The sequence below is a fragment of the Pipistrellus hanaki genome, assembly GCF_964339955.1.
Source record: "Pipistrellus hanaki genome assembly, chromosome: 12".
In the NCBI taxonomy this organism is placed as follows: Eukaryota; Metazoa; Chordata; class Mammalia; order Chiroptera; family Vespertilionidae; genus Pipistrellus; species Pipistrellus hanaki.
In genome coordinates, this window is record NC_140514.1 from 19,272,776 (window position 1) to 19,284,800 (window position 12,025).

General features: G+C 36.3%; 1 protein-coding gene across 5 annotated transcripts in view; it reads left to right on the top strand.

Moving 5' to 3' along the window:
* The window catches only part of MTA3 (metastasis associated 1 family member 3), a 166,672-nt gene that overhangs the window by 92,370 nt on the left and 62,277 nt on the right, over positions 1-12,025 (top strand). For all 5 annotated transcript variants that reach the window (XM_084901524.1, XM_084901521.1, XM_084901522.1 and 2 more), the window contains exons 5-6: positions 2,169-2,232; positions 4,994-5,111. In XM_084901524.1, coding sequence (XP_084757650.1) covers positions 2,169-2,232; positions 4,994-5,111 — 182 coding nt within the window. The remainder of the gene's footprint in view (positions 1-2,168; positions 2,233-4,993; positions 5,112-12,025) is intronic.

The following is a 12,025-nucleotide window of genomic DNA, read 5'->3' on the forward strand; positions in this document are numbered from 1 at the left end:
AATTGTTCCTTAATTTAATTTTTTCTAATACAGCTTGCAACAATATTATTTTAATTGGTTTCAGGTGTATACCATAGTGAGTAGACAATCATATACTTAAAAAACTTTTAATTGATTTTTTTGACAGAAGAAGAGGAGTTTGGGGGGAGGGAGAAAGAGAGAGATGTGAGAAACCAACAGGTGCCCAACCAGGGATTGAACCCTCAACTTGGGCATGTGCCCCAACTGGGAATTGAACCTGCCACCCATTGGTGTATGTGATAATGCTTCAATCAACCCAGTCACCCTGGCCAGGGCCTATACTTTCCTACGAAGTGATACTCACACCCCCACCCCCACTCACCTGGAGACATACATAGTTAATGTAATACTAGTGGCCTGCCCGGTACACGGAGTCGTGCACATTGAAAGGAAATTACTTAGAATTCTGGGGCTCGAAGGGCACCTGTGGAGTGAGTAGGGGGAGAAAAAGAAAACTCAAGCTCGGGTCTTCAGGCTTGCCATGCTGGCTTGCAGCGCTGGCTCGAGGTGCTGGCTCTGGTGCAGGGACTAATGCAGGTGGTGGCCAATGGGGCAGGACTGGGCAAGGGAGGCCAGACAGGCCCTGGAGCCAACCTCCCTCTGTCCCTTCCTAGCAGGCTGCACCTGGGGCTGCACCTGGGGAGGTGCTGCAGCTCAAGGGCATCTGCAGAGTGAGCAGGTGGGGTCCCTTGGCTCTGCCTGTGGGAATCGGCTGAAACTGGCTCTCCGACATCCCCTGAGGGTTCCCAGAGTGCAAGAGGGCACTCTGCAAAGTTGCTGTCGTACAGGGTGTGGAATGCAAATGCAAGTGTGCAGTAAACCAGATCCAGGACCAACAGAGCCCCAGCAACAGCATAACCCATGGCCGAAGGAGGAATCACGCAGCCCCGCCAGGAATCGGGCTCCCTCCTCTCTGGTGTCAGGGTGCTTCACCCAGAACCACCTCTGCCAAGTCACTGCAGCTCTGCAGCTCCTGCATTGCGCACCTGCCCCCTCGTGGTCAGTGTGCATCATAGGTACTGGATGGTCAGACAGTCACTTAGCCTTTTATATATATAGACGGTGGACTATATTCCCATAATGTGTTCATTTTTGCTTGTTATTTTGTGGGGAGCAAGTTTGAATTGTTTAGAAAATTAAATAACATCATATTTAGAAAATATTTTTGAGACCTGATGAAAATCTTTAACTTGAACAGTCAAAATTCAATGGTTGAGCATCAGTCCATGAATAAGGAGGTCATGTTGCCCAGTGGGGGTCCTGAAAGAGGCAGCAATTGATGATTCTCATTATTGATATTTCTATTCCTCTCTCTCCCTTCTTCTCTGAAATCAATAAAAATATATTTTAAAAATCCTCCTGTCACATATATAACTATGTTGAATTTTTCAAGCTATTGAGGATAATTTTTAAAATGCTTTTCCAGGATAACCTTACTTTTTGTCAAGTCTAGACCAGCCTTTTAAAATTGACATAATTTCCAAACTCAGACGCAGAACTTAGGATCAAAGGTAATTGCTATCAAACTTCAAGGTCCGCACAAGCCTGTTGATCGTTATTTTGCCCCTTGCTCTGTAGAAGTTCCTAGTGTTTAAATTTTAACTAGTATTTAGAGCAATTTCAATAAAGGTAAGTTAGTTAATCCTGATATGAATGTGTATTATTTTAGGTTATCATATGCATTGGCTTCTTTAAAAATCTGGATGTTATATGAGATACTGGCTTTCATTGTTTATATAATGTCTTTGCTTGGAAAATATAAAACCTCATATTTATCATTATAAACTCAGAAACTGACTTAATCTGAAGGTTTTTCATTGTACTCTTTTTTTCTTGAATGATTAAGAAATAACTACAAAGTGCTTTATGATATAAGCGTTTGCCGCCTAACAGTTCTTTCCATTTATAGAGGTTAGCTTCTCTATAAATGTCTACAAAAACAGTCTTATGTTTTAGGTTATGCAACACAGGATTGTAAAGCCAGTCTTACATATATACATTTACAAATACTCCTAACTGCCATTTGGGTTTTTAATAGCAACTTTACATTTTGAATATTCCTTACTTGGCATACGTCACCACTATGAAGGGGGAGTGGCCTTTCTCAAACGCTCATTTGTTCATTCACTTTTCCCCTCTTTCAACAGGGGGAAATGCAGCGTTGCCCTTCTGAATGAGACAGAGTCAGTATTGTCATATCTCGATAAAGAGGTAATTCACAATTATTCTTGTTTTCTATGTGTTTTTCTTTTTTTTTTTTTTGCATAAAGCCATATCTTTTGAATTAATTTCTTTTTGTACCAAATTATTGCACCACCATAGCAGTATTATAGTAAAAGTATAATCACTAAAATGCATTTGGATAATTTGATTTTTCTGGTTGAGGCAAGAATTGACAAAAAACCCTGTGTCTGTCTGTCCTCTCTTTTTCAGTCGGTAATGAAAAGCTGTATAAAGTACAGCACGTGATTTAGCTGGTAGAAGAAATATTTTGGCTTTATGAAAACATGACTTTACTGTAATTGGTCTTCCTTCCTGCTTTCTGTTTGTTTGTTTTGTTGCCAGCGTCGTTATTAACAAATAGCTTTTCTTTTAGACTCTTTAGATGAGATTTTGCCATTGGTGGTGTGCTTTCTTTCCTGGAACCCTAATAAACTTAGTCAACTAAAAATATTTCTTTCTGTAAACTTCAACAAGAAAAATTTTATCTATGTTTAGCAGGTTGAATTCAAGCATGTGCTTAAATGAAGGGAGGAAATGCTTATAAACAGAATATTCCACTGTTGTGTGTGACTTATTAGCGTTTGTATTATGGGGAAATGTTTTACTTATGGTGTTGCTTCAGTATTTAACCTTTATATATAGTTTCATGGTGTTTTTGTTTCCCCGAAATCTGGTGTGTGTGTGTGTGTGTGTGTGTGTGTGTGTGTGTGTGTATTTTTAAAAAAGAATTAAAGGGGCATATTTCTTATCATACTCAAGTATTGTCCTCTTATCTCAAATGAAAGAAACATAAATGAAAGGATTGATAAAATATGTGGATCTACTCTGTATTAGAAACTCTAATAAAGAAAACTAAAGGGAAATTAATATTTAAGGCAGAAAAAAGGCTAAGAGTCCTTATAACTTCTGCTTGTGAAATTCAGAAAAGGAAAAGAGTGCTCACATCAGACTGTCCACCAGAATGGTTGATAATAACGTGGAAAATGATAACGCTAGAAATGAGCACAGAAGCAGAATTAAAAGGAGGAAACATTCACTATGTTTCTGTGTATTTTATTGGTATATTTGATTGTTGAGTGGGTTTTTAAAAAATGTTATTTTTTGCCTTCTATGTTATTTTTAGCAATTTGGATATGCTAAGGACTGTAATAGGTGAAAGTTTGCAAAGGTGTTTGTTTTTTCACCACTTACTCCTTTGTCAATCTTTGAGATAGGATCTGACCTGTAGCAGTATGTTTAAGGAAACTTTAACAAAAAGTTTTAAAAAAATCTTTACTCAATATCATTGATTTTAGAGAGAGGGAGAGAGAGAGAAACATCAATGTGAGAGAAAAGCATCAATTGGTTGCCTCCCATACACACCCCGACTGGAAATGGAACCAGCAACTTTTTGGTTTATAGGATGATGCCCAACTAACTGAGTCACACTGGCCAGGGCCCAGAATCTTGTTTTTATGGAATACTATACTAACATTTCACAGACTGAAAGTGACCTGAAGTGCCTCTACTTTTAAAGCTGATGGTGAGCCGGTGGTAACAGCTTTAGTTACCTAGTAACATTCGTTGTTGCTCCCGTCTTAAAAAAAATAAAGGAATAACAATTCTGATTGTGTACTGTCTGTCTTTGCCCTGCACCCCCTAATCTATTAAGCAGGTTTATATAACCTGCAGATTTTTTTCTTTTCCTTAGCATTTTTTACATGCATAGATTGCCACATAATGGTGTAACTTTTGAACAGTTTTACTGTTTAATCTTTTTTGACAGTCAAGCATGATTAAAACACTGCAGAATTTCTTAGTATCTCCTTTCCCGTATCACAGCCTGTAAGACCTTGAAGGGAGAAAGCTTTATCATCTGACTCCTATTTGCAGTTTGCTTGGCTGGGTCTTGGTAAAGTGCTGATGGTAATGATGGGCCCTTCCAGAATATAATAGAGAGGTTCACACAGTAAGTGACCCTCAAATCACAGCCGAAGGCAGGGACAAGACTTTACTGGCTCAGATGGCCAGAATTCAGCAAAGGACTGGTGGCTGGGTCTTCTTATCTATTAGGCTCAGTAACTAGGGCTCTATTGCATTTTATGGGACCACAGATAGTCAGGTGGGTGTGCTGATGGTGGTGGTATGCATGTATGTTAATATACCTACCTATGTGTGCATATGAATGCTTCAGAATTTAAAGGAGAACTACAGAATTATAACTAATAAATGTTTAATTATAAATTTTTACAGTGTGACACTTTAAGTAGTAAACTGTATAAAAGCTCAGCTCTTCTATAGTTTATTTAATGTGGGTGTGTGTTCATTTTAATATTTTAATAAAATGGCGGATGGACACTCGAAAAGTAAGAGTGCCTATTATCTATGAAGGCATCCATATTGTTTAGTGTGGACTTTGGAGGCTAAAGTGATTATTTTAGGTGTCCTACCTTTGATTTACATGGCTTAACTTTGCTAGCTTTTTAAAATCCTGTTTTAGAGCAGTTGAATGGTTTTCTTCTAGACTAGAACAAATAATAAATCTTTATAATATACTTTTATTCTAAGCTATTTGTTTTGGCTTGATTTAATATTGTACTGTATTTCATAATGGCAATAACTTCCTGTTCTCCTTAAACATTTATGATTTTATTCATCAAAGTGAAATTTTATACACTCTCTGAAGTTCTCTGGTTTCAGGATTATGACATTGGATTTATTGTATATGGAAAGTTTACCCAGATATTTTCTGTCTTTTTTTTTTCTTCAGGATACCTTTTTCTACTCATTGGTCTATGACCCCTCTGTGAAAACACTATTAGCTGACAAAGGTGAAATCCGAGTGGGACCTAGGTATCAAGCAGACATTCCAGAAATGCTCTCAGAAGGTATGTTTTTCTTTGGGTTGCAAGTACTATGAGAACATATACTGTATCTCAAAACTCAAGCATTGGTTTCTTCAGATGGGAGAAACCACTTTTAGGCTAAAGTTTAAAAGGGTTCTTCCAATTTTAGAATTGCAGAAAAAGCAAGGGATAATAATTTATTTCATCAATTATTCATTTTCGATTTTATATTTTTATGAGTGTTTTGGCTGTTTTCTCTCTTTTTTTTTTTTTTAAGGGCAAATGTAAGAACATTCATATTGTTGAATTTGTGTTTTAATGTGGCATGCTCGTGCCTTGAGATCCTGAGCGCCCATAAGCCATCTATCAGAGGAGGCCATGAAATCTAGTGAACAGCTACCTTTTGGTGGAGATTTTGGCTCAGCTGAGTAGCTTTATGTAACAAAGAGATTCCAAGCTTTGTATTTTAAAAACATCTTCCTAGCAAAACATATATTATAACTGCATACTTCAAAACTTTTATTTTCTGATTTCAAAAGTAAAACATTCTTACATTAAAAAATGAGACACAAAATAAAGAAATGTATAGCATAGGAAATGAATGTCATCCCCTTTTCTTCATTTCAAAACTCTGATTAAATAGAGGATGTTTATTTTGTTCCCACTTTGGCTTATACTTCACCCAGGAACGGTCCATGTGCAGTGTCAGGTTGCACATTATATTTGCAACTTCTTCTTTCAATTAGCAGTGAATCTTTAGCATCTTTTCCCATGAATAGAGTGACTATTCTTTTTAGTGACTGTACAGTTCTCACATTTGCATAGAGGTATGGTAATTTCTTTTTCCAGTCTCCTGTTGATAGACTTTTAGATGTTTAGGATTTTTTTATCTTGATCATTATAAATGATGCTGTTAGAAAAGCTACACATATATTTATGCTGTGTAAATAGTTTTCAAGCATAACTCCTTGGAAGTGAAATGGAATGTACATTTTAGATATTGAAAATACTTCTTTGCCATTCAAAAATACTGTATTAAGTTATAAATGAAAGAACCAGATGCCTTCAGCAACGCTGTGATTATGAGGGATTTTTTCCCCCTTCACATTTTGAATTCTCATCTTAATTCTCAAAAAGATTTAGAATTTGAGATTATGCTTGTCTTAGTTATCTTTAGCCCTTCTGTAAATTCCTTGTGCATTTTCTCCTTGGTTATATACCTTTTTATGTACTGGCAGGAGTTCTTTGAATATTAAAGGTAAACAAATACAGAAGTATAATATTTGTCCTTTGTCTACAAATACTGTAAGCACCATTCCCCACTTCATTATTTTATTTTTAAAACATTTTAACAGTGATGTAAATATATTTTATTTTATTTTTTGTCATGTAGAAGTTTAGAACTTACTAATTTTTTTCTTTCAGACCTGTGTGATTTGCATTATTCACAGAAATTTTTTTATTTTTTCCCTCTGATTATTAAAGCATATGAGCTCTTCCATAGGTTCGTCTCTCTACCTTGCCTTCCTTCTAGAATATGCATGCAGAAAAGTTAGATCAGCAGGTACTCAGGATAGAGTTTGTGAACCGTAGGACTCATTGATGTCAGTGGTGGGTAGGTGGGATGGCTGTGAATAATGCAGGCTGCAGACTTTCACATCTTCATGAACTTCAGTATCAGGTAAGGTCAGTCAGTAATGATTAAGGTTGGAGAACAGAATGCTGTGTCTGTATTCAGTTGTGTTGGGACATGTGTGTTTTTTTTAACTGGACTATATCAATTTATTATAGCTGGGAGATTGCATTTACTTACATTCTGATTTGTGCAAACCAGCTTGTCTTCCAGAAACAATTTTTGGATATTTATAGTCCTTAATGTTTGATATTAGACCTACATCATTTAGTGTTCACTGAATTATTATTAAAAAGAATACTTGATTTTAAAATGTTACACATAGTGCTATAGTGGTATAATGAATAATTTTGTACTCTGGATATAACTGGAAAATATGTTCCTAAAAGTGCAATTGCTAAATCATAGGGCACGTGTGTTTGAAATTTTTACAAAATGCCATCTTCCAGGTAATCATTTATAGGTGGGCTTTTTCCTTTTGTAATTAAGGTATAATTTATATGTAGGAAGTACATTTTACCCTTTTAATATTCAGCTCTGTGAGTTTTTGACAAATGTATATGCTCCTAGTGAGATAGTTTAATAAATCCATCTGTGCACAGGCCAAAAGCCAGGAACATCCTAGTGCTCATGTGTGTACAGACACCCAGCCCAAGTCCTCCAGATCCTGGGCTGCCCCTTATTACCCCTCCCTGAATTCTGACCTCTCCCTTCTTCAAACTGTGCAGACCTCATGCTCATGTAATCCTTAATGCTATTTATTATTTGACTTTTACAATTTTGTACTGCCTGAGTCATTGATTGTGTGGTTCTCCCTTGAGGACTGAACATAAGCCTAAGTATTTAAAAAAGTCTAGGAATCTTGTGTATTGCTCATGTAAATAAACATGCTGAACAAAGGAATGAAGCTGGGATTTTTTAAGTAACAATGGGCAGAAAAATAGGTCATGCAATCTCATGAGTTCCCATTTGTCCAAAAACTATTTAAAATATAATATTTGCCCCTGAAAAGCAAAAGTCTAGTTAGAGTGATGTAATTTGCAAAATATATTCACCTAGCTTAGAATTTAAAAGATATTATTTTAGGAAACAATAAAACATAAAATGCAATGATTGATTCTATAATCCTTCTCAAAATGGACTTGAGGTTCCTCTAAGTAAGAGGAATGATTCTAGACAGCTATCAGTCAGGCATCCCCTGAGCAGGCCTAAACCGGCACTCGAATATCGCCCGAGGGGTCCTTAGTGCCGCCATGGAGGAGAGGCTCCGCCCCGCTGCTGGCCAGCTGTGAGCTCGGCTTCTGGCCAAGTGGTGCTCCCTCTGTGGGGGTGCACTGACCCTCAGGGGGCAGCTCCTGCATTGAGCGTCTGCCCCCACTGGTGGTCAGTGCATATCACAGTGACCAGTTGTTCCGATGTTCGGTCAATTTGCATAGTAGGTTTTTATTATATAGTATAGTCCAAGCAGTTTTATGTGTTAGAGATTCAAGTTTATTTTATCTATCTCTTATTATATGTTTTATGACAGGGCAAGTTTTCCCTTACTTTTTAAAAAATTTATTAGTGGAAAAGTCTCATCTGTTAAGATTCAACACCCCCCCCCCCCCAATACTGTGGTATTTTATTATCAATTTGTCAATTTCTTCTTTTCCAGATTTATTAGGGTTCTGACTGAAATTGTATTAACATTATATATTACTTTGGAAGGTGATTGATCATTTCATAATATTGAGCAATATGTGGGTCTGCTTTTGAGGTTTCTGTTCTGTTCCACTGGTCTATTTGTCTGTTCCTGCTCTAGTAACTCACTGTTGTAATTATAGAGACTTTGAGATATGTGTTAGTATCTGGTGAGGCTAGTCCCTGTATCATTTTTTTAAAATGAGTTTGATTATCAGCTTGACAAACACCAGAGAGGAAAAATAACAATTTTCCTATTTTAATTGGGATTGCAGTTAATTTTTAAGTTATTTTAAGGAGAACAGGCATTTTGATGAGGTTAAAACATCTTAATCAGAAACAAGGATGTCTTGCCCTTTGTTCAGGCCATTTTTGGGTCTTGTGGGAGTTAAAAAATATATAGGTTTAGTCATGTAGATTTTGTGCATTACTCGGTAAGCTTATTTTTAAGTGTATAACTTACTGGCTTTATTTGTAAGTATTCAACTTTAACATAGAAAACCACCATATTTTTTTTTTTTATATAATTGAAGAAGTCACTTTAGTCTCTTATTTCAGCTTAAAGCATTTAACATATACTAAATGTTTCTTTTCAGTAAAAATAAGTAGTCAATTACTAGTACATACAAGATTTAAAGGACCCCTTTCTTTTTTCTAATTAATGTTTTGTCAAGGGAGGTGTGTTGGGCTGCAAATAGGTATGCCAGTGGTTAAACCACACTTGAAAAACATGGATATTGTCATTATAGAAACTTCCATATATAGCTAGTTTCCCTGTTTGCAGGGAAATTAAACAGTAGAAAATATCATATTCAAGAAAGATATTTATGGCCGGGCTGGTGTGGCTTGTTTGGCTGGTTGAGCATCAACCTGTGCACCGAAAGGTCACTGGTTCAATTGCCGGTCAGGGCACTTGCCCAGGTTGTGGGCTCCATCCCCCGTTGGGGTGCATGTAGGAAGCAGCTGATGGATGTCATTGATGTTTCTCTTTCTTCTTCTCCCTTCCCCTCTCTCTAAAATCAATGAAAACATTTTTTAGAAAAAGAACAGATATTTACTTTGAAGCTCTTGAGTGGGTACATTTGATCAGTGGCCAGATTCCAGTTTGCACTGGCATGGGTTGCAGAACTTGAATTAATATCCTGAGGAGGTGGCAGCATCAGCACCATGCCAGAATATATTACAGGCTTACATTCTTTGTGAACATATCTTAATGGATTCTAAGATATTGTTGTGGCATTTGTCTTGCTAGGGAATAAATCTTTTTGTGACTTTAGAGTTTTGAAATTCATTTGTGACTGCTCACCATCTTACAAACTCCTGAATATCTGGATTGGTATGTAATTTGCAAAGGAAGGTAAAGGGTTCTTTGAGATTTTTAAATCTCCATTGAGTTTGAATAAAGCACCTAGAGAATTTTCTGTAGAAAAATATATTATAATGTGCAAATTTTTGAATGATTAATTCACTGTGTTGTAACACTGAACATTTAAGAAAGAAATCTACATATTAAATTAAAATTGTGGCTGCTAAAAAGTATAGTAACATTAAATTATTAAGCTATACTGAGTGGATTCACAGGTTTGGGTAAAACCTGGCTGGCTATGTTTTAGCTGAATAACCTTGGAAAAACGCCTTTAAGTCCCATTTCTTCCCCTTCCAAAAGGAAATAATGTATGTACATATATAGGGGGCATAAGTAGGTCTACAGTTGTGAGTGTGGGAAAAAGCTTATTCTTATATTCTTACTTATTAATTATTGTATTATTTACCACACGAACAATTGTAAACCTATGTTTGCTCCACCCTGTATGATAGGGTTGTGATGACCAAATGAAGTAATTTATTTAGCGCAGCTCTTAACACTCATTGCTAGCTACTACAGTTGTTTTTCTCCTGGTCACCACTGTCTGCTGTACTATATAGTTCAATACTCTTGTCAGTGTTTGAGAACTTGAGGAGGTCTCTATCTTTGAGAGTTAAAGAGTTACATTAGTATAGTCTCTCTGCTACCACATATGCGTTAAGTCCTTGAATTAGCTCACGCGGGTGCAGTAGGTAAGTAGAAAATGTCATTATGGTGTGGAAGTTCGTCTAAGACTTTCTCCCATGATCCGGAAATCTCCCACGATCCCTGTATTCTCACAGGGAGCTTAAGAAAAAGAAAAAGAAAAAAAAAGATGGACATTCTACAGAAATGTCTTCCTCTAGTGCAAGTAGTGGCTGATTTAGTGGCTTCAAAATCTGTGGCACTTCCTACTATGTTAAAACTATATGTCTGTCTAAACACTATATTATACAACTAAAACCAATGCAAAATACTAAAAGAAAATTATAATTGAAAAAAACACACACACCCAACTATGGAGAAGCTTAGAATTATGGATGAAGGGGCTTATGAAGATATTTCTCTGTGTTCAAAAACATCTACACCCTGGATTCCATTTTTTATTTTGTTGAAACTGTACATATGATTTATATCTCAGTGGTGGAAGCATTAGTCCAGGGTTTAAGGAGACAAAGGATTAACTGACCTTTGTCCCTGTTGCCAAAATAGGATGCTAATTCACAATTCATACAGTTTGTTGGTAAATACATTCAGTGGGAATCCAGGTATTAGGGAGATCTTCATGTACTGGATGATTTGATGATGTGAGACTTGAGCAGATTATCATAAATGGAGGAGGAAAGTCAGAGTATTGTGATGACTGGAATGAACAGAAGTAGAGCGTGGAATTAATCAATCTTGGTCCACCCTCTGGCTCAGACTACAGTTACCAAGACCATTCTAAGGAATACTCCTGACACTTAGCTGAGAATTTAGTTATATAGATTCCAAATAAGGTTATTCAAGAGCTTCTTAAAAGTTTTTTTTTAATTGTAAAGTGATCAAACTATTAAATAGATGTCATTATATGTTGAATCCAAAATGGGGAATCCTTATTTAGTTTAGAGTGACTGTTTGATATAGAACATTTTTATCTTCATTTTGTTGTTGCTATTTTTGTTCTTATTTCATGGTATTAATCTGTATCTTAGGTGTTAGCATAAGTGCATCCAGGAGTGTTTTCTTATTGTTTGCAGCGAATTTATTTTAGAATGCTTATATGGGATTCTCTTTCTGCTGTGTGCTGCCGAATGGATGGGTGGGATTGAAATATCAATTTTACTAGAATTTGAAAATTAAATGTCAGTTTTACCCTTTCGTTCTGGAGTATATAACAGAGAGGGGCTCAATATTGAGTAACATTGTCATTTTATCTGGTATTATTTAAAAATTAAGATCTCAAATTTTTATTTTCATCATAACTATCTTTTTTAATCATTACTATTTAACTTACTTAAAATATATTACTGGAAGATATTAGGGAAGTGTAAATGTGACATTCTCCTTCCTCAAGCTTTACACAGTTTGCAATTTTTTTTTGTTTTTAACTATGAAACTAATGTTGAATGTCTTGGCTCAGCTGAGAATTGTAAACAGTGAAAAATGAAACCCTTCCCTGCACCTTAGATCTATTTGGCCAGTACTCTTTCTACTCTGCTTGTGTTTCTTTATGTTGGGGGTGGCGATTGGCTCTCTGGTTATCTGCCTTTGAACAGGGGCAGGATGGGCAAGTCCCCAGCCTGGCAGCAGTGGTTG